Source organism: Notolabrus celidotus, chromosome 18 (assembly GCF_009762535.1).
Source record: "Notolabrus celidotus isolate fNotCel1 chromosome 18, fNotCel1.pri, whole genome shotgun sequence".
Lineage (NCBI taxonomy): Eukaryota > Metazoa > Chordata > Actinopteri > Labriformes > Labridae > Notolabrus > Notolabrus celidotus.
In genome coordinates this window covers 10,782,683-10,805,052 of record NC_048289.1, presented here as the reverse complement: position 1 = coordinate 10,805,052, position 22,370 = coordinate 10,782,683, and the positions used below count along the sequence as shown (strand labels likewise).

At 41.3% G+C, this 22,370-nt stretch overlaps 1 protein-coding gene and 6 non-coding genes across 11 annotated transcripts in view; 3 read left to right on the top strand and 4 right to left on the bottom strand.

Moving 5' to 3' along the window:
• rhbdf1b (rhomboid 5 homolog 1b (Drosophila)) overlaps positions 1–21,723 on the top strand; it is a 49,152-nt gene extending 27,429 nt beyond the window's left edge. The window contains exons 2-20 of one of the 5 annotated variants that reach the window (XM_034708752.1): positions 1,340–1,481; positions 2,485–2,618; positions 2,926–3,072; positions 10,184–10,412; positions 11,650–11,856; positions 12,899–13,021; positions 13,983–14,125; positions 14,258–14,512; positions 14,597–14,708; positions 14,827–14,901; positions 15,154–15,315; positions 15,790–15,890; positions 16,022–16,085; positions 16,176–16,270; positions 17,054–17,129; positions 18,714–18,814; positions 18,898–19,051; positions 19,153–19,376; positions 20,735–21,723. In XM_034708752.1, coding sequence (XP_034564643.1) covers positions 1,368–1,481; positions 2,485–2,618; positions 2,926–3,072; positions 10,184–10,412; positions 11,650–11,856; positions 12,899–13,021; positions 13,983–14,125; positions 14,258–14,512; positions 14,597–14,708; positions 14,827–14,901; positions 15,154–15,315; positions 15,790–15,890; positions 16,022–16,085; positions 16,176–16,270; positions 17,054–17,129; positions 18,714–18,814; positions 18,898–19,051; positions 19,153–19,376; positions 20,735–20,930 — 2,712 coding nt within the window. In that variant the 5' untranslated portion in view covers positions 1,340–1,367 and the 3' untranslated portion in view covers positions 20,931–21,723. Of the gene's footprint in view, positions 1–1,339; positions 1,482–2,484; positions 2,619–2,925; positions 3,073–5,374; positions 6,277–9,818; positions 9,838–9,860; positions 10,096–10,183; positions 10,413–11,649; positions 11,857–12,898; positions 13,022–13,982; positions 14,126–14,257; positions 14,513–14,596; positions 14,709–14,826; positions 14,902–15,153; positions 15,316–15,789; positions 15,891–16,021; positions 16,086–16,175; positions 16,271–17,053; positions 17,130–18,713; positions 18,815–18,897; positions 19,052–19,152; positions 19,377–20,734 lie in introns of those variants that run through there. The other 4 variants (XM_034708753.1, XM_034708754.1, XM_034708755.1 and 1 more) reach the window with 4 other exon arrangements.
• Positions 658–751, bottom strand: trnai-uau. Its single transcript has 2 exons — positions 714–751; positions 658–693 (listed from the first exon to the last, which is right to left on the bottom strand). It is a non-coding gene; the product is annotated as a tRNA-Ile (tRNA).
• On the top strand, positions 2,070–2,181 carry trnal-caa. The gene is made up of 2 exons: positions 2,070–2,107; positions 2,136–2,181. It is a non-coding gene; the product is annotated as a tRNA-Leu (tRNA).
• On the bottom strand, positions 17,227–17,320 carry trnai-uau. The gene is made up of 2 exons: positions 17,283–17,320; positions 17,227–17,262 (listed from the first exon to the last, which is right to left on the bottom strand). It is a non-coding gene; the product is annotated as a tRNA-Ile (tRNA).
• On the bottom strand, positions 17,802–17,895 carry trnai-uau. The gene is made up of 2 exons: positions 17,858–17,895; positions 17,802–17,837 (listed from the first exon to the last, which is right to left on the bottom strand). It is a non-coding gene; the product is annotated as a tRNA-Ile (tRNA).
• trnai-uau lies at positions 18,418–18,511 on the bottom strand. Its single transcript has 2 exons — positions 18,474–18,511; positions 18,418–18,453 (listed from the first exon to the last, which is right to left on the bottom strand). It is a non-coding gene; the product is annotated as a tRNA-Ile (tRNA).
• trnai-uau lies at positions 20,147–20,240 on the top strand. Its single transcript has 2 exons — positions 20,147–20,184; positions 20,205–20,240. It is a non-coding gene; the product is annotated as a tRNA-Ile (tRNA).
• Positions 21,724–22,370: the final 647 nt, after the last annotated feature.

Below are 22,370 nucleotides of genomic sequence, written 5' to 3'. Positions count from 1 at the left end.
CCCAGCCGCTTTGATCCCATAGGGTCATGAGGGCTGTGGAAACCTATCCCTTCTCAGTGATAAACAGGCGTGAACACCTCGGATAGCCTATCATAGATCTAATTATAGATCATCCATGACCAAAACTCAGCAACCTCGTGCATTTCCAACTCTGATCTGATTAGTGTTTACTTCAGCACTTTTTTTTTACATGTGTAGTTTAATTTGAGATATATTATGATATCAATCAGAGGGAGAACTGGAGAGACAATCATCTATTAGGAGTAAATCACTTCCTTAAAGAGTAGACAGCTGCTGGATGAAGCATTTGTTGTTTGAACACAGATTTTTATACAGCTTGGCTTATCTGTTTATTTCACTGTCTAAATCCTTTTTTTAGCTATTCTTGGGGCATTTTTTTGCCTTTATTGAATAGAAAAGCTGAAAAGAGCTAGTTAATTTTGAGAATAAAAACAGTGGGAAGACATGCAACAAACGGTTTTGGGCAGCAATCAAACCTGTGACCACTGCAAGAAAGACTAAAGCCTCTATACTGGGTGCTTAAACCACAAGACAAGCAGCACCTCCCACTCTTTTAATTTTATGATCAGTGGGGGATATAATCCACACACACATGGATTTTAACATTCTTTTACTCAAATCTCTGAGTTAAAACTCTGCTCCAGGTGAGGCTCGAACTCACAACCTCAGCATCACTCTGCAGGTCACTGTCTTATAAGTACTGCGCGCTGACCGATTGCGCCACTGGAGCATGTGGATGAAGTAACTACTGCTAGCATGTTGTTGTTGTTGTTGATGCTATAAATAATGAGAACCTTTTTGTATTTGACACACTTTTTGAAAGTTGAAGATCTGCCTTTTATATGTGGGAAACGTATCATTACCAAGACTGAAATAAAGGTTTGGATGAATAAATATGTGACTGTAAGATTTAGTGCAACTAATGGTCAGTCATCAACAGGCTCCAGTGGCGCAATCGGTTAGCGCGCGGTACTTATAAGACAGTAGCCTGCAGAGTGATACTGAGGTTGTGAGTTCAAGCCTCAACTGGCGGCAGAAGAAACTGTACATTATTTATAGAATATCCACAAACAAAAATGAAAAACAAAATCATAGCACATGATCTCATTAGAGGAAATAATATATGAGGAAAGATGAAACTGAAAAGGTCTGTCATTAAGGAGAGGACTACACTGTACCTACTGTGTTGATATAGTGGTGCACTACAAAAAGACCTCGAGGTACAATAGTACTTTTTGTTTTGCTGTTATGTTTCTTTTAACACATTTAACTGCATGTATTACTTTACACACCCCTCTCTTCTGCTTTTGTCTTGCAGCTGGCAGGCTTAGGAGGAGCTAGTGAGCATGGATGAGCAGGGCAGCAGGGACAACAGCCTGCAGAGGAAAAAGCCACCATGGCTCAAACTGGACATCCCGACAATCCAGCTGACACCGGATGACGCACCCAATATAAACCAGGTAAAGATAAAAGAAGTTAGATAAATCAGATTTTACAACTGCTCTACTAGGGGTGTAAAGGTACATGTATTTGTACCAAACCATTTCAGTATAGCACTTTCTGTTTGGTACAGATGAATACCGAAAAAGTCACACTCAGTTTCTCTTACATGTCCAGCTTAATGATTTGAGTTGTAGTATTGGATGTTGAGATTTCGCGAACATATTTTACTGTCTTTTCTCTAATAAATGGTTTGTAAAGTAAATGAACTATAGGTGTGACGGGAGGAGGAGATGGAGAGAACTTGCAAGATGGAAGGGACAGGAGGAGGCAGTGATAGCTAGGAAAAACTTTGGAGAGGAAATAAAAACAATGTGAGAGGAGTGGAGCCGCTAAAAAACAAAGCTGTTAGCTGCTGACAGTCCAAACATCCAGCAACACTGAAGACATTTTCCTAATCTCCTTTTCATCCATCCGTCTGTCCACTCCTGTGACTTTTATTGCCTCCACTGAAAAATTATCTCAGGAAAACATTGGATCATTTGTTTTTGACAGTAAAACAACCATTATGAGCAGAGATTCCACTCTTTTCATATCCTCACTAAAGAGTCAGGATGGCCGAGTGGTCTAAGGCGCCAGACTCAAGGACTGACTCCTTCCCGAGTTAAAGGGACTTCTGGTCTCCCAATAGAGGCGTGGGTTCAAATCCCACTCCTGACACAGCCTCACTGACTGGTTTCTTTAATGGTTATTGCTGAAGTACGTGCTATCTTGGAAGCCATGGGTTGTCATCAGGCGAGGATATAAGCCTCTGCAAGCGACAGCCAACATTTCAGGGCTTGTGGTGTAGCTAGCCGAGACTTTCTTTTTTAATGCAGTTTGCATTACCTGTAGAACCTGCCCATTGTTTACCTAAAAAAATGTGCGTGTTTGTGTTTGTGTTTGTGTTTGTGTTTGTGTTTGTGTGTGCGTGTGCGTGTGCGTGTGCGTGTGCGTGTGCGTGTGCGTGTGCGTGTCTTGCAGCCATTGAAGCGCCTGCGCAGTGTCAGCATGCCAGGTGAAAACCCCCAGACCCGCATAGCTGCCTTGGAAACTTCCAACAACTACCTCAGACCTCCTCTGGAGAGACTACCCTCCTTTACACAATCCATCAAGAGGTGAGACACACACATACACCCACACGCACACACACATAAACACTTTCACAAAAGGTTCTCCCTCTGCCTCTGCTGATTTTCTCCAGCTGCTAATCCTCTTCAGCATGTCGCACTTTTTCTAATTCTAATAATTCTTCTTTACTAATAATTTAACAAAACTAATTAAACTGCAGCCTCTTCCTGATTAAACACAAATTCATCTTGCTCTCTTTGCCTCTCTTGTCCTCTGCCTTATTTACATCCTCTCCTCCTCTCCTCCTTGCTGCCTCTTTGTCTTTCTCTCCTGCATGCTGCTTTTGGTGTTAAGTGAGAAAAGGGTTCGCTTTGAGCGGGTCAACACAGTTCCCCCAAAGGGCCAGAGGGGCCCGAGGAGGGTGTCAACTATTCGGAGGCGGTCCTGCATCCCCAAAATACTAGCTCGACGACGTTCATCTATACCCAAACAGATTATAAGGTACAAGCAGTGGTGGGGGAGGGTGAGAGGGAGGGGGTAACAGCAGTTTAAAGGTGCTAAATGTTTGTGTTTGACATGGTTTACATAATACAATCCAAACAGACGCTATTTAAAAGTGCTTTTGGAACAACCAGGACCTGTCACATCTTCTTTAACCATATACGGTCACTTTATCATTGTCCCATCCAGTTATGGGAAAGTCTCTTTAAGCCAGAAGTTCTGGGGTGCCACTTTGGCCTTGGGGTTAAAGCAAAATGCCCTTGCACAGAGGCAGTGGTTGCTGGTTCAGTTCCCGGCCTCTACCCTTTGCTGCATGTTACCTCCCTCTCTCTACTCCCCATATTTTTCTGCCTCTCTTTAGCTGTCCTATCCAATATACTAGATCTAACTTTCTCTGTACTTAAATGTGGGGGTATTCAAGTGACCACATTTCAACCAAGAATATGGTCCCACTCAATAACATCAGTAATGACTGTGTGAATCTGGATCATGGTTGCTTGCAATGACCTGCACACTAAAAATATAACCTTACTCTGACAGGTCTTTAAACTCTATTAAGTGTTTTAGCATCATCCAGCTCATTGTTTCGGTTTTCCTGCATGGAAGAGGAACAACTCTGTTGTTCTGGTTCACTCTCACTGCTCCAATAGTGTGGTTTTAAGTAGTAGGCCGCTTTTCATATTGAAAACATAGCAATCCTGTGCACAATACTAAAAAGCCTGAGATACACTGTCAAAGTTGAACTTGATGGGTATCCGGCAGCTAAAGAGCCCAATGTTCCATCAGAAAGTGGTGGGGACCAAAAACTTAGCAAAATGGCAATGTAATATTGGTGTTAATTTCATCATGTGACCTAAAACATGACTTCAAAGGAATGCTAAATGTGTTCTTTATCTATAAGCAAACGTTTTTTTTTTGGCAACTGGTTGATAGGCAGATGTTTGCCCCTAAGTCAAGTATGTTAAAGGTACTCTGCAGAGTTTACAGAAGTTGTTCTTGATAACACTAGTTGGTGTTACATTGACTGTCGTTAATATCCTGTTGCTAATTGCACTTTGCAGGTAAGAGTACCTTTGGTAAAACTATAAGGCCATAGTGTTTGCAACTTGTTTTTGAAGGCCCAAAGTGGCCAGTAAAATTGATGCTGGTTAAATATTTTTGAGCATGTATTGAACAAAGCTTAAACAAAAGAATAAACAAAACACAAACATTTACTGTTTAATTATACAAATGATGAACTGCCAAGTCAACAAAAACATACTGATCCTGCAACACTTCAGTGTTGCAGGGGATCAGTTAACTGAACTAAAGTCCTCTTAACTCAGCGTGATCTCTTTCTGCAACAGATGTGAGATTGGAACAACGTCTCTGACACATGAAGGCTGCACATAAACTTTCACACACACACACACACACACACACACACACACACACACACACACACACACACACACACAAACACACACACACACACACACACACACACACACACACACACACACACACACACACAAACACACACACGTAGTGTATCGGTATCAGTCCAGGTGGGCCACATGGTTTGAAGTAGACAAAATAATACAATTACTCACACAGACTGTCTATGTGTCTCTCCCAGCATGTGGGCCACATCAAAGCAGCTCCTCTCAAAGCACTAAATTGAATAAAAATGTTTTTACACAGGGCCGGGACTAAAACCCAGAGACACCGCATTCAAAGGATGGCTTAATGTCTTAAATTTATCATACCAAGGTTAACTAGCTTGGAATATGTGTTCAGCAAGAAAAACAGAATGAATGCTTTTGATGTTTATTAGAGGATTAATAGGATTGAGAAAATATTTGTGTGTGTGTGTGTGTGTGTGTGTGTGTGTGTGTGTGTGTGTGTGTGTGTGTGTGTGTGTGTGTGTGTGTGTGTGTGTGTGTGTGAGAGATTTTTAGCTGAGGTCCCTCCTGCTTAAAAAAAAGTGCTTAAATACCGGGAGAATCATTACTGTTCACACAAGGTGTAAGTCAGGGTGTGATTTCCAGCAAAGTTTCTGTCTTTTTGGGTAACTTGGAGGACACCCTGATGCTCAGTGATAAACAGATCAAATCTTTTTCATGTTTCATGTGAAGCCTTTTATTTTGGCACAGCAAGCCACACAGATAATAACTTCTCTCAGTCAAACTCACACTTCTAATAAAGGGTATGTGAGTTGAGCGTCACACGCTCTGTTGACTTCTTCTAAGCACTGACAGCAATATTTTGCTGCAAAGTAAGGTGGGGTTTGAGCTGAACCTTTGTGGTCATGCTCTACAGCTGTACTAGTGTGTGTTTTTGGGTCGTGTTCAGGCATGTCCCAGCAGCCTCCCTCCCTTCTCTCCTCCCTTCTAAAATATATGATGTACCATCACTCTTCTCTGCTTCCTTTTAATCTCCTGTTTCCTGTGGAGTGCCGATGTGTTAGGGGGAGAACCGGTGTTTAAAGGCGCTCAATATAAAAATAGGAAGTGACAGAGAGAGAGAGAGAGAGAGAGAGAGAGACAGAGAGAGAGAGAGAGACAGAGAGAGAGAGGACCACACTGATGGAGTTTCTCGGGGCTCTTGAAGGGGCGATTTTAGTTTGACAAGTGCCAGAGCTGCTGTCTTCTTAGCTCAGTAAGTCACATCCTTTTACGCTCGAGGAGGAATACTGGGAGGCCGTCCAACAGCTGACACATTCACACACTCACAATCATATGGAAACTTGTGCTGGTGACACAAGGTCAGAAAATGTAAGTTCCTCCCACTCATCACTGCGCTGGATGACCGAGTCCAGCTGGTGGAAGACTGGAAGTCCTCCTTGAATTAGATACTCGTCAAGCCGTGGAGATAAACAGCTGCTTATCCTTCCCTCCAACTTTTGATAAACCAGGAGCTCGCCGAGCAGCACAGGGATGTTACACAAAGACCGGACATGTGCTGATCATCTTCTCTTTGCATAACAGTGAGTTTAACAAGGTAACACTGGCCTGGATATCAGGAAATCCCCTCATGGAACATCCTATGTGTGTCCTGAAGAGGATCAGTAAAAACTCAGCTGATGGGAGTTTAATCCTCGTCCAGGGGTGAACAGGGGCAGTGTGTCAGTGATGCGTGTGATGGAGGTGATTCAGCTCCTAAATCCCTGCCCCATGCAGGTATGACCCAGACCCCGAACCCCTCCTGGAGCTCTCTTGACAGGTGAGTGTGCTGTGGTTTAGCTCTGGATACTGAAGAAATACGATGATGTGAAGCGACTCCAAGGAATGTTGAGTACGTTGAACAAAAGCACTTGTTGATTTTAAGCTTTTAGGATTTTGTCAAAACAGAAATAAAGAGTAAAAACTATCTTGAGACTGGCAGCTTTGAGGTTTCTCTGTTTTTTCTATGATTGTTTGAAACTGTGTTAGTTTCATTTTGCTTGAATTTCACTCACACTTCATAGTTAAAGCTCCTGTGAGCAGTTTTTAGCTGGTTATGAAACACACTTAAATCAATATGGATGTCTCTCTATGACTTGGCAACAAGTCAGTTGACAACAAGACTGACCAATGCTGTAGTTATTTTTAATGTCTGAAACTACCGGTGGGGGATAGGTGTCAGATCTATTGATGAACTGCATGCTTAAGAAACTGCCCTTTCACATTTTCTATTTTAAAGATTCTCAATGAGTGATTCATTTGACTGTTAAGGGAGCATGAAAAGATATTATTTATAAACTCTTATTCAATATGTACAGGACAAAATCAGCAAAGACCAGTTTGTCCACAGGGGGCAACAAAATCAACACAAACCCAAAATTGCTTACAGGAGCTTTAAAGGGCTGCCTAAAAGCGAATATTCAGTTGAAAGGCATGTCATGATAAGATTAAGCTGCAGTTGACACATTTTTGACTGGTTCAATCCCTCAGTGTATTTCATTTGTGCATTTAGCCTCTGTGTGGTTTTGGTGGAGACATATTGTTGATTCTGAAATAATCTACCACTACAAAAATAGTCAATGCAATGTATGACACAGCTGTTTATTTTTTAGCTCTGGTAATACTTTATCTGGATATTTAAAGGAACAGAGTTAGATTTTGGAATATTCTTAACTATAGGCTTTAAAGGTTTGATAAAATGACTAAATGTTGTATGTCTGTCCAGTAAATGAGTTGCAAAGCTTAAGAACTGGAAAAATTGGTAAACTGCTAGCCTTAAAACCAAAAAATGTCTGTCTCATTTTCATATTAAACGAGTTTGTCTCATTCAAGGAAATGTCAACTGTTGGTCAGGATATTTTACATTTGTTTAGGGCTAGCTTTTCCTGGTCGAAGTGTTCACCTAAGCTAACAGGATAGCTTACAGCTGATCAATATTTTTTATTATTTCTAGCATGAAATTAAACAAGAACAATTTCCACAATGACAAACTAAAGTTAACGACGCAACACCAGGTTGAAAAGTAAAAGTCCTTCACTAGAAATGCTACCAAAGTAAATATATCAAACAAATTGGTTTTCAGGAATGGGAAGTTGAATTAAGCGATTTATCTTACTGAATTGCCCCTCTACCTCTGATGTTTGGTGTTGGGGATAGGGATTGAGACTCTCTTTAGCATTTTTAAAAGCCTGAAAATAGATCAAATGTTATACCTATAGTCAAGTCACGTCATTTAAACCAAGCCGTGGTAATCTTTGACATCAGTGTTGAAACTGGCAGGATGAAAGCTTGTTGGAGAAGTCAAAGAGGTGACATGAGGTAACCTGATGTGTTCAAGGTCGATGATGTCATTGGTAAAAGCAAAACCAGTTCTGTTAAAAATGTACTGTTGTCACGTCTTTCCAGTTACTTTTGATAGTTTTGCTAAAAGGAAGCTTATCAAAACACCTACTTCTCAATACAAGGGAATTGTTCAAGCCTTATTTAATGGATGAAAGACACACCCATTCAGCGACTGGCAGCATTTTTGTTAACAGATACTAACAGCCCAACCCATGAATCCTATCATTAAAGTCATCATGTTTGAAGATATATTCCAATCAGAAAATTCAAAACCTTTCATCACTGTTTATAATGATCTTCTCTATATGTTATATAATGTGCATGTTTGGTAATTTAGCTTTCATTTGAATGATTTTATGCCCCTTGGCCCCTTCTCTCTGTGATAAAATGAGTTCTGTCTAAGCCTGTAATTATGGTACAACAGATTACTGTTCATGCGTTCCTTCCTGCCTTACCTCCAGGATACAAGCTAATTCATGTGGCTTAACATTACTTTAATCTTTGACAGGCAATGGATTTGCATTGTCGTCAATCAGCCATGAAATATTTTATTTACTGTTTGGAGTGCTTGTCAGAGCATGTGTACACTCAGCAAAATGGATTATAGATTAACAGAACACACACAACTAATGTTTCTAGAAACAGGCCTTGATCCAACATGGGCGGGTAAATTATCATTCTGTTTCTTCATATGCTGACCTTCTCTCATCTACCTTCTCAGTGTCTCTGAATACTCATCCTGCTTTCCCAAATGTGTTGTCTTTCATTGACATTCCTCTCTGGAGGGACAACAATCAGCGCCGCGCCGCCCCCTCCCTGCCCCTGTGCAGCCTTAAAAGGCTTCCCCAGCTGGCGTCCTACTTCTTGATGGGGCTCGAGTGTTTATTACCGAGTACTCTTCTTTCCAAACAGTTTCCTCCCAGTGTGGCCTCCCCCTCTTGAACACACAGCCTGGCATGCAGACACTGTTTCATGAAAAAAGGGGACCTGGACACACATTTATGAGTTCTACTGAGAAACAAACATGTCAGCTGCTCTATTAGACAACCTGTACTGCTCACAGAAGTGAGGCCAGGAGGTTGTGTCAGGATATAGAAAGTATTTTAAGTTTAGCTTGGATTATATTTGTTCATGTAATCAAACATGCACACAGACACAGGGGAAGAGAAAGATTGAGCAGAGAAAAATAGGAGCTGCATTAATAGGGATTTCTTAGTCTGATATATTGTTACACAAGAGTCTTTCCTATTACATATACACTAAAATAATGCAGCGTAATCATAGTGCTGCATGTGTATTACGCTGAACTGATGTGAGACCAGATGTTATCTTGTCCTTTCATCTCATCACTTAACCTTAATCCAAAATAAAGTCAAAGCTGATTTGTGCAGTCGTAGTAAGCCTAATAGTGTTGCAGTCAAAGATTATTCATGAGTCTCAAGTTCGCCGTATGCCCTACACATGCCCTCTTTTTCCATCCACTTTCCGTATTTTTTTAATATAAAAACTGTTTCGTTATTTTGTTTATGGTACAGCAGGGAAAGGGGTCCATATTTAAAGACTGAAACCATGTTTCATTCAGTTGAGACAAGAAATCAATCAACAAATGAACCAATTAAATCATCAACCTGTCCCTGACAAGCAGCTGCAATCAATCAGCTAATCAGTGCATTGTTTGGCTGATTAGGAGGAAGGTACAGCTCAATCATCTAAATCATCTTAGGCCACCTCCTCATGGATATTTCTAAAAAGACTTTGTTTTTTTTTCTCTCTGTTTTCAAATAGTATCCACACCAGAGGTGTTATTGAATATATTCTCTATCCACACAACTACCCAGAAACAGGCGTTGTCAACCACCAGACCAGTAGGGGGTGACGATGTGTGGTCTGTCTGTCACAGCAGACACCAAAGAAGAACATTGTGTGCATGAGTCTTCTTGTAAAACTTATGGCATTCCCATCAGCTGTACTTGATTTTGTGTTGTACTAGTAACCAAATGTTAGCATGCTAAGATGGTGAACATAGTACAGCTGAAGCTCAAAATGTTAGCATTGGAGATGATGCTAACATTAGCAGGGCTGTAGACTCTTGGTTTTGCACACAATTTCTAAATAATGAACACGTTGCCTTGGTCTATGATTGTTCTAAAAGTCTCTTTTTCTTTTATGATAGCTGTAGGCCGTGAACAATGATATCCCAAACTTTTCAGTCATGTTTACTACAAATCACCTAGTACCTTGAATCCTCTTTCCCATGGTTAATTTAGATATTTTCATGTCATGCTTCTTAATCACACAATCATTTTATTAATTTGTTCATTAACCAGAGTCCTTCCTGTCCTCAGGGGTACAGCCGACTGGTTTGGGGTGAGCAAAGACAGCGACAGCACGCAGCGATGGAGGAGGAAGAGCCTGCAGCACTGCAGCCATCTTTACGGGGGTCTAAAGCCGCAGGTGATGAGGGAGATGGAGCTCCACAGCCAAGACAACCTCTCCCTGGCCAGCACTGAGACCCCTCCTCCCCTTTACCTCCCACCCCACCACCCCAGTCACCACCACTATGGCATGCAGAGGGTAGGCCGGCACCTGGGGGGCATTAGATGGATAGAGTAGTGGATGGGACAGTTAATTACCTTTTCCTCTATCCTATTTTCTCCTTCACTCATTCACTCTTTTCCTTATTCCACTTTATTGTTTTGGCACTTGCTCTATGCTCTGTCATCTCACTGAGGGGTCAATTGATGTAAGTTGAAAGCTTCTATATGATGATTTTTTTCATGATAAAGATTTACACAGGCATTAAAACTACTACTTACATACTGCTTGTTGATATTAAAAATAACTAATAATATTAATATTTTTATTGAAATCAAGAAAAGAAAAAACACAACTTTTCCAGTGTCTCCATCCCCTTTTTAAAGCCTATTGCTAGCATCAAATTAAAAATGACCAGATATTCCTCATAATACAACAATTTATCTATTTTCAACAATTGAAATGTTGTCTTTGCTCTATTTTCTAATGACTATAGAACTAAGATGATTTACAAACCATCAAAATCAGTTTTTATGAACATTTTAGACTGCTTCTTACATCAGTTTAGCTAGCAAGCGAGCTTGTTTGGCTAGCTTAGGGATGTTTTTGCTTGTGGTCTCAAAGCTTGAAAATAAGTATAAAAAGCATCTAAAACATCAAAGTTGTACTCATTTTGGCATACTGGTTTACTCTGTAGACATGTAGGACGTATACATTCAAATGATTAAACCGATAGCAGACAGTTTTCTCTATAAATTCTACTTTTAGCTCCTTGCATGCTAGCATAGTACCTACATTGCTGTAAGCTAAACACTACCTGTTCTAACACATACACTTAACTTTCTGGCTCATTTTCTTCTATCTTTTGCTATTAATTTGGTCATGACCAACCAGAACTGTCTAATACTACTTTACAAAAAGTACAGGCGTTGTGTTTATTAAGCCTGTCGACTGTTGTGTTAAGTAGCCCCGGTAGTTGGTTTAAAAAACTTGAAGTTGATAGATCCAGCATAGGTTAACTGATATACAAAATTGTCAGTCTACTTTGGGAAATGCTCCACCACTGAAATGTACTGATGAGTCACCTTTTCCCTTTAAAATTATTGAATTGCTTTCTGGTACATCAATCTAACCGGAGCCTCAATGTTTGTTCTTTGCATCCCTATTCTGCTGCTGTGTTTACTGTTTCTTGTAGCTTCAAAGTCGGGAAAGAAAAAAACCTGTGCTGGTATAAAACATAGGAACTGTATGTGAGACTATATGTTTGTGTGTGCAGATCGTAGACCCCCTGGCACGGGGTCGGGCCTTCCGCATGGTGGAAGAGGTAGATGGCTGCAGTGTCCCGCAAACCCCCATCACGCCCGGCACTGCCTCCCTTTGCTCCTTTTCAAGCTCCCGCTCTGGCCTCAACAGGTTGCCTCGACGTCGCAAACGAGAGTCTGTCGCAGTCATGAGCCTAAAGGCTGCAGCAGCACTAATGAAGGTCTCTGATTTTGCTTTTTGCTATATATATTTTGTTCTAAAAATAAAGAAAAACTCAGCCATCAAATATTTTATGCTTTGCTAAATCTGTGCTTTGAACTGTCTGTCACCGTTTGACTTGAAGGCCTCTGTTTGCCCCTGTTGTTCCTAGAATTGCAATTACTTATTATTTCTGCAAAACGTGGATGCATCTGTTCAAACTAACCCTGTTGAAGGGCTGCAGCACAAAGCCATTTGTAATCCATTATGGGCAAGCAGTAGATCACGCATAGTCTATAGTTTGTTATACAAAAATAAGACTTAGCTCAGGTTTGAATTAAAACTAAACATTTTATTATATCTTCAGCAAATATTATAAGGCCTTGAGTAAAGTCAACCCATAATTTACACATTTTGAAACATTTTCCCAGCACATGCACACATCCAGAACGCCAATGTGCCATGTTTAAATGGAGAGCTACATTAAAAAACTTCACCTGTTACATTCTGATGCACACCTGTCCGCCACATAAATGAAAAGATGTGTTTTATACTGTTTCAACATGTGTTTCTGTGCATAAATGTGTGTAGGCATGTTATGTAAGCCAGGAGATCAGCTGGTATAATGCAGATTAAACTAAGAGGAAATATTTGGAGTCGATGACTCTCTATGTGGCCCACTTGCTGCACTCACATATCAACAGATGAGTAGATGTTCAGTGAGAGTGTCTGTCAGTCTGTGTTTGCCGGGGTTTAGCGAGGACATTTAACAAAGCAGATGGTTCATGATAGTACACGGCGAGTGCCCTGCTTTCAGCTGGATTGGATATGACGTACAAGCAGAGCTAATCCACTGACGCAGAGCTCTGGGCTGCTACGTAACACTCACAAATCATTAAGAAAGCAAAAGCACAGTTGGGGATTCCCCAGGATCAACTACTCAGGCCTCGGATGTATTCTATCCCCTCAGCATTGTGATTTATAAACTTTTTAAATACCATAAAGGATGATGATAAAGATTATGTGTGAGTGTTTGACTGTATGTGGGTGTGTGTGTTTGTCAGGGCCGGACGTTAGGAGACAGCACAGCCGGGCAGTGTCGCAGACGGAGTTTCATGCCTCCGAGTTTCTTTGAAGATGACACTGTGGACTTCCCTGATGATCTGGACACTTCTTTTTTCACCAGAGTGAGCAGTAAACACACTTCCAGATGCTGCCAGGACAGCCTTTAAATTGTTAATATTTCAATATCATGTCAAAATGTTCACAAAATTACCATCATTCTTTGTTTTCCTTCAGCCTGCACCAACACTAAATGTTGTGAGGTTTCTCTGTTGTACCCTACTTACTTACTTTAACTTACTTAACTCAAAATTTGAACATAAACGAAAAAGATAACAGAACATCAAAGCACCACCGTCCAGTGGTCAGAGCATCTGCTACTGTATTTTTTTATGCTCCAGAAATTGGGACAGTCATGATTTAAACAAATGTTGAGTTGCACACATGGATTAACTGAATCGATTTTGTAATTTCTCTGTTAGTACCTACAGCTCTGTGTTCTATCTTGCTGGTTTTGTCCCTTTACTTTGTTTTCCCATTATAAAAAATGTGACATAATCTTTATGGTTGTTATTATTATTACAATTAGTCCTCCAGTGTCTGTGATAATAGCAGACAGCCATGAGATAACTCCTGTTAATATGGGCCTGATTATGCTGTTGTTTTGTCCTCATGGTAATAATATTCTCTTATAAGTCTTGTTAAACTACAAATATGCAAATAATGCAAAATAATGTTAAGTGTGAATTGGGGACTGTGCAATAATTTGTTTGTTGAATGTTGTGTGCGTTTCTGTGTTTTTATTTATTATTTGTGTTTGTCTATTGTTTTTATTATTACTACTATTTTACTACTGCTCTTTAAAATCGGCTTTTGCACTGATAAATGGATTGCATTTAAATTTTATTTGTACAATGTACAATGACAATAAAGATATAAGCTAACTGGTGCAAAGGACTGCAATCTCAAGGCAGATATTTGAGTTATGTATAGTCTTCTGCCATATCAGGAACTTCTGCGCCCACCTTATACTGATCCTATTTTCGGCCTTGAATCATACTTATTTACTCAATTTTGTCTCATTAGGACGGCCTGCAGGATGAGCTGTCAAGCTATGCTGATGAAGTGTTTGAGACCCCCTCGGAGGCTGACCTCAAGCAGCTGGATGAGAGGGAGCTCACAGGAAGTGCACTGGACAAGAGCGAACTGGAGAGGAGTCACCTCATGCTGTGCGTGATTATTTACATGAAAACATAAACCTCTGACCCTCTGCAGGGGTTGAAGTACTGTAGTTTGATATCATGCCTCGACTGAAACATTCCCCATCTCTCCGTCCTCTGCCTCTCTTTTTTTTAACCCAGGCCCTTGGAGCGAGGGTGGAGAAAAGCAAAAGACGGCTCTCTGGTTCATCCCAGGGTCCGCCTGAAACAGGAAGTTGTGAGCGCCAACAACCAGCCGCAGAGGGGACAGAGGATCGTGGTTCCTGTCAAGAGGTTGTTTGCCAAAGAGAAGAGGCCTTATGGACTCGGCATAGTCGGACGTCTCACCAACAGATCGTACCGCAAGCGTATTGACAGCTTTGTCAAAAGGCAGATCGAGGACATGGATGATCACAGGTAAGGGAGCAGCTGCTGTTTTATTTGGAGATGACAGCTTTGATGTGAAATTAAATAGAGTTTCTGTCCCACTGTCCAACACAGGCCATTTTTCACCTATTGGATCACATTTGTCCACTTACTCATCACCATTCTTGCAGTCACTATCTACGGCATCGCACCTATTGGTTTCACACAACACGAAACAGTCGACTCTGTGAGTATATTTCACCGCAACTATTCTTTCCGATGCACATTGTGGGGTATTTTTTGTATAAATTTACACTGAAAATATCTGACTCTGTAATGTGTTGTCTTACTTTTTTATGTTTTAGGTGTTGAGGAACAAGGGGGTTTATGAAAACGTCAAGTTTGTGCAGCAACAAAACTTTTGGGTGGGCCCAAGCTCAGTGAGTGTTATCTTTCTTTGTTAACCCCATTCTGGGCTAAATGTGACAAAATCTAAAAGCTTCTCTGTATTGAACTCAATCTTTTATGAAATAAAAAGTTTTAAGGATTGACCATTCAAAAATATCTTGCAACGATCACATTTGGAAAATAATGGATGATTTCAGAGCTGTTGTATTTATTCAGATGAAAAGGTTGAGAACTATGTGGTCTGGATCCTGAACCTCACCAAGCTTTTAACATCTTTTGTGTAGGAGGCGCTAATCCATCTGGGAGCAAAGTTTTCTCCATGCATGCGTCAAGACGGAGAGATCCACAAACTGATCCAGGAGAAGAGAGCGAGAGAGAGAGAGTCTGGTTGCTGCGTCAGGAACGATCGATCGGGCTGTCTGCAGACGTTGCAGGAGGAGTGTTCGGTCAGTGGCTAAACTTCAGGTTGTTTGGGGGCTTTCACTCGGAGAGGTTAGGACAGTAAACCAGGAGTGGGAGTGAGGAGTTACATGTAGCAAAGGGGCAGCAGGCTGGAATCGAACCAGGGGCCTCCCGCTTGGGCACTATGGCCTCTGACTTAACCACTAGGCCAAATCCACACTCCACTAAGCTGAAGATGTTTACAGCTCAAACTGCTTGCTATGGTCATGCTCTTTCGGCAGTGTCATATTTGAGTCAACTTCTTTACAAACCCCACATTTTTCTTAATAGAATCTTCCACTCTCATATTTTCTAATCATATTTGGTAAAAAATTTACATCTTTTATTCCATTTAACAGCCCTAAATAGGATACAAAGTTTACATGGAGCATATGTTGGCAGCTTTTAAAGCAATACAAGTTGTAGTCTGTACTCAAAAACTAAATAAACACACAGTAACAATTTGTGTCTTACTGCAGAGCACTCTGGCTGTGTGGGTGAAGTGGCCTCAGCACCCTAGCGCTCCCACTCTTAATGGTACGGTCCGCCAGTATGGTGCGGTCTGCCATCAGGACCCCAGGTAATGTAAAACTTCTTTCTTTGTAGTTTGAGTTTTGTGCTTGTTGTGACCCAAGGTACTGTGTTATTGTTTAACTAAGTTCCTCTGACAGAAGAAGAGGCACTCATTCTTTTTACTTCTAATTTTTGAAGAATCTGTCTGGAGCCAGCCTCGGTTTCACCTCACGACTGGCCTAATGACATCGCCAAGTGGCCAGTGAGTACATGCATGTTCAATTTTTAAACAACTAGGAAGTCAGATCATCCGAAAAACAGAACAAAAACATCCTCTGGTTCTGATCTGTAGGTTTGTACAAGGTACAACTCTGGGAATCACACCAATCTCCCCCACATAGACTGCACCATTACAGGCCGGCCCTGCTGCATCGGAACCAAAGGACGGTAAGGAGCAACGACTCTTTGACTCAGGAGTCATGTAATTACTGGAGCTTAGCTGCTTTGCATTTTCTCTAAGCTTTTAATGTAAAACAAACAGATGTGCTCAGATCAAGTCTCAGCCTCCAGTCTCAAAATGTGAAGCCCATGCGGAAGTGTTATAAACTGCAGCTCATCGAGTATCCGCTTGAGGCCGGCTGCAGAAACACCGGAAACCACATAGACAGCAATTCAAAAAAGACTATCTTTGCAACATGTTTACAGCCTGGTTAAAAAATCAGCTTGGCTCTACGTCGCTAATTTCTCTATCGGCACACACTGTACGGGGGGTGAATTATTTTCTAACTCGGCAGTTCAGAAGATATTAAGATTACGAGTTTTGCCCAAATAAGGACATGACTGACTTGACTGACAGACGGGAACATAGCTGTTGGCTCGTAGGCTCAAACCCCTGCCTCTTTCACTCACACTAAGTTTGGTTGAGTTCAGCATTACCAATATGGCTACCGCCAATGATTGGCTTCAAAACAGCGCTCAGGAACAGATGGGTGATGTCACGGATACTACGTCCATTATTTATGCAGTCTATAGCTCAGATGCTTCATTGAGGGACAATGAGGATAGCTTTGTGTCTGAGATCAGTTGACTGTTTTATTTATAAAACAAGGATGAGAGTACTTGAAATCTGAGCATGTTAATTGAAAGCTAATAAAGAACCTATTTTTTGGTCAATAATCCTTAAGTACCGGTCTCTTTATTCATGAGCTTTCTATGTGTTTTATGTCACAGGTGTGAAATCACTTCCAGGGAGTACTGTGACTTTATGCACGGCTACTTCCACGAGGAGGCTACTCTCTGCTCACAGGTAAGACCACACCCTAACACCTTCTCTCTTTAAACAATCAGACATGATAGTAACTCTTTTAGTGTGTTTGTTTGTGGTCCTGGATTTAAAACTTTGCTGCTCCAGGTGAGGCTCGAACTCACAACCTCGGCATTGCTCTGCAGGTCACTGTCTTATAAGTACCGCGCGCTAACCGATTGCGCCACTGGAGCCTGGAGACAGCTGGTGATGGAACTGAATTTGGACTGAATTCAACTGACTTGCTTCCCCTGCTGAGAAGTGACTGAAGTTTGGACTTTAATCAAACATTGTTGTTTTTCTTGTAGAGTGCTCTTTGTTTTGATGAGTCATGAATGAATAACGCTTTAAAAGCTTTAATCTGGGAAGGTTTGAGGCAGACCTTTTCTGATAAATTGGCATGAGTTAAGGGCTCAGATGAAGACTTCTTACTGCAAAGTTACACCTTCTGTAACCCTGACCTTTGAGAACTAATTTACTCTGTGCTGTAACACACATGCAGGAGGTGCAGCCAACTGTCCATCATTGGCAATGGGTTTCTTTAAAGGAACCTGTAAAGTCACAACAGTGTGTCGGATTCCCCCTTTTTCTGATTCGTGCTAAGAGTGCTCTTGGTAGATTACACAGCAGCCTTCAGAGAAGTCCTTTAATTGAATCCTCATTTTAAAACTCTGCTGCTCCAGGTGAGGCTCGAACTCACAACCTCGGCATTGCTCTGCAGGTCACTGTCTTATAAGTACCGCGCGCTAACCGATTGCGCCACTGGAGCCTGGAGACAGCTGGTGATGGAACTGAATTTGGACTGAATTCAACTGACTTGCTTCCCCTGCTGAGAAGTGACTGAAGTTTGGACTTTAATCAAACATTGTTGTTTTTCTTGTAGAGTGCTCTTTGTTTTGATGAGTCATGAATGAAATAACGAGTGAATCACTTCAGATGAACAAACACTGGAATTTCTTAATTTCTTTAAATAAACTCTGCTTTAAAAGCTTTAATCTGGGAAGGTTTGAGGCAGACTTTTTCTGATAAATTGGCATGAGTTAAGGGCTCAGATGAAGACTTCTTACTGCAAAGTTACACCTTCTGTAAACCTGACCTTTGAGAACTAATTTACTCTGTGCTGTAACACACATGCAGGAAGTGCAGCCACCTGTCGATCATTGGCAATGGGTTTCTTTAAAGGAACCTGTAAAGTCACGACAGTGTGTCGGATTCCCCCTTTTTCTGATTCGTGCTAAGAGTACTCTTGGTAGAGAAGTCCTTTAATTGAATCCTCATTTTAAAACTCTGCTGCTCCAGGTGAGGCTCGAACTCACAACCTCGGCATTGCTCTGCGGGTCACTGTCTTATAAGTACCGCGCGCTAACCGATTGCGCCACTGGAGCCTGGAGACAGCTGATGATGGAATTGAATTTGGACTGAATTCAGCACACTCATTTCCCTCACAGGCTGCCAGGAGTGGATCTGCAGGCTGACTAATGTATCTCTCTCTCTCTCTCTCTCTCTCTCTCTCTCTCTCTCTCTCTCTCTCTCTCTCTCTCTCTCTCTCTCTCTCTCTCTCTCTCTATTTCTCTCTCTCTCTTCCAGGTGGCCTGCATGGATGACGTGTGTGGTTTGCTGCCTTTCCTCAACCCAGAAATTCCAGACCAGTTCTCTCGGCTCTGGCTGTCTCTCTTTCTCCATGCAGGGTGGGTTTCATTCCAACTCTTTATCTTCTTTTAATGTGTATATGGATGAACACTGATAATACGTGTTGTGTTATTGTCGGTAGGATCCTGCACTGCCTGGTGTCCGTGTTTTTCCAGATGACAGTGCTAAGAGACATAGAGAAGCTGGCAGGCTGGCTCAGGATCTCCATCATCTATATGCTGAGCGGCATCACCGGCAACCTGGCCTCTGCCATCTTCCTGCCCTACAGAGCAGAGGTACGGTATCTCCTTCATGATTGACTTTACACAAAATGCTGTGTCTTGGACTGAGTTGTCAGTGAGAAAACCAGAAAACTGATGTGTTGTTTTCATCTCAGGTTGGTCCTGCAGGCAGTCAGTTTGGCATCCTGGCCTGCCTGTTCGTGGAGCTGTTTCAGAGCTGGCAGATCCTGGAGCGACCATGGAGAGCCTTCGCAAAGCTGCTGGCCATCTCTGTCTTCTTCTTCTCCTTTGGTCTGCTTCCTTGGATCGACAACTTTGCCCATATCTGTGGTTTCGTGTCAGGATTCTTCCTGTCCTTTGCCTTTCTGCCATACATCAGGTGGGTGGTTCTTGGGTTCGCTTTGATTGACTTGTGGAGAAAATGCGTTGTTTATAGTTAAACTACTACTTGAAGGAGTAAAAGCAGGAGTTAAAGGCTTTTTTATCATACATAAAAACACACATCCCACTCTTCTGCAGTGGACCCTGAAGTTACTTAAAAGACTCAATCTGTTTAAAGGGGTTTACAGTATGTATAATGTACTTTTGCATCTATATGTACTTGTTTTTAACTGTTTATGTATCTTTTTTTTTTTTTCACTTTTTACTTAAATTGGAGGGCGCCTCTGATAAAGAGACTCTGATTTCACTGGGTTGTCCCTGTTAAATAAGACATAAATAGTACACAGACATTAATCTAGAGCCAAGAGCAGATGGGCTTGACTTAACATTGAGACAGGAAGTGGAGCAAAACAGCTAAATAGAAAAATACTTTCCCTCAGCGTCACAGTATACTATTGCATTATGCTAAGCTAACAGTCTCACCATACAAAAACTTAAATAAGTTTGCATCACTCTCGCAAGTAAGCATCCACACATATCCACTTAGGAGCGAGTATAGTCTAACTCTATGTATGACGGCTGGGAACTCTGCTTAGTATTTTATGGGGTTGTCTGATAACTGGGATGTACTTTAGGTCGGATTAGCCAACAATAGTTTTCTGACAACATTTTTATTCATGAAAAAAATAAATAAAACAAGAATAACTGTAGGTTTCCATCATTGTGGCTCACAGCAACAACATATCAGCAACATCAAACATGGCACAGGCTCCAGTGGCGCAATCGGTTAGCGCGCGGTACTTATAAGACAGTGACCTGCAGAGCAATGCCGAGGTTGTGAGTTCGAGCCTCACCTGGAGCAGCAAAGTTTTAACACAGAGATTGAGAAAATTCTTCCCTCTAATAACCAATCTTCATTACAATCAACAGTGTTTCCCACATAATGACATTGTACCTGCAACCAGGGGAGTCTGTACAAAACATTGTGAGACTTAAGTTTGTTAAGTCTATTATTAGTTTCGCCTATGTACTGGCTGCACGTAACTTTTAAAGGAACAGTGTGAGAAGGTTCATATCCAGCATGAGACATTGCATCTCAATCATTGCATTAACAGGAGGGACATACTAAAGGAGCTCTCTCTCTCTGATCACCTCCAGAGCATATTATTAAAATGTTTTACGCATCAGGTATCAATTAAACCCAGCATTTGTCCCCAAGATTAGTAACAGGCTTTTAAAATAGTTGAACTATCAGCTTGGAGTTATCTGTCAAACATCTTTAATGAGAGATGCATGTAACGTAAACACCTTTAAACTCCACCATGAAACGACTAATACAAGTTTTTCCCCCCTCAGCTTTGGACAATCTGACATGTACCGTAAACGGGTCCAGATCTGCGTCTTCCTGCTGGTGTTCCTGGGTCTGCTCTCCGCCCTGGCCGTCCTTTTCTACGTTTACCCAGTAAAGTGTGACTGGTGCGAGTACCTCACCTGCATCCCCATCACAGACAAGTTCTGCGAGAAGTACGACCTGAACGCACACATCCTCTGAACACAACCTTTGAAGATTAGAACTGCTGGCTGTATTCTGGAGAGTAAGATTTGGTGCTGAGAACAACTTGTGACCGAGCAGGAACATTTCTCCTGAGCGATGAACAGTGTTTGTGGATTTCATGTCCTTGTGTTTGTGTTTGTGTTTGGAAAAGAAAAGGAAGCCTTCATGTGTTTGATTAGAAAAGATTCATTGTAAAGTTGACGTAAAAGGACTAACGGTTGATAAATGTGTGAGTGATCTCTAGCTGGGCTAATCAGAGACCAGTCACACAGGAACAGAGTCACAGACAGCTGTATCCTGTCTGATTATTTACCTCTTCTTTGGTAAAATGGACACAACAGCACTCCTTAGTGGCCAAACGAATCAGTGCAGTCTGAACCAGAAGTGATGAATCTTTCTTTTCTACTTTTTTACTGATGTCTGAAGAGTTCTGTCCGTTCTGTGGATGCCATTGGAGTTCAAACTCACCAAGAAGCGAGACTGTAACATACTTAAATGTGCCTTATTGACACACAGCCACTCACACACGCATCTTTTGTGCCATGGATCAGTTTGTGTTTGTGTTGTTTTTTTTTACCCCCCTGTAAACTTTGGTTTTACAACAGCCTTTGATGCACTTCAACCACAACTGAATTGTGTTTTATATGCACTGTGAGTTACAACTGTACAGAGCACACTTCTTTTGTAATATGCTCCATTGTGGAAAGTTGTCATGGAGGTGAATCTGTGTTTTTTTTTATCCAACGAGGTGGCGTTTTAGCCACCTGACAATAAACATAAGAAGACAGTATGAGAGTATTTGGCTTTATTTAATGCCTGATCACATTATAAATTCACACAACAACTAAACTTCTGCTCTAGGTAAGGGTTGAACTCATAACCTCAACAGGTTACTGTTTCATGATGGCAGCATGCTAAAATTTGCTCATCAGCACAGTATTTCTTAATATAAAGTGTAATTTAAATTATGCTTATCATGTTTCATGATTTCAAACTGATCACAAGATAAAGACAGTTTAACAAAATAGGTAAATCCATGTCATCAAGTTGCTTAAAAAGCTATCATTTTGAGGTGCTGGTTTGGCCTAGTGGTTAGGACATGCACCCCATGTGCAGAGGCAGTAGCCCTCAGGCAGGTTCAATCCCAACCTTCCCTGCATGTCCCTCTCTCCTTCTTTGCCCTCTAGATAAAGGCCAAAAAACACTATAAGATAAATTCAAGAAAACCTAGTGTTTAAAAATGTATGTTTACTGAGCAGCTGTCTAATGTTTAAGGAGAGGATGCACTATTGTTGATTATCTTCCCTGAATCCCACATATAAGACTTAGCCTTTATTTCTAAGTTAAAAATTAACACTAGTCAGATCTGTTAACTGTTTGGTAGCTCCTGTGAACACACTTTTTTTTCTAGACAAGGTTTAATAACTAAATTGTAGA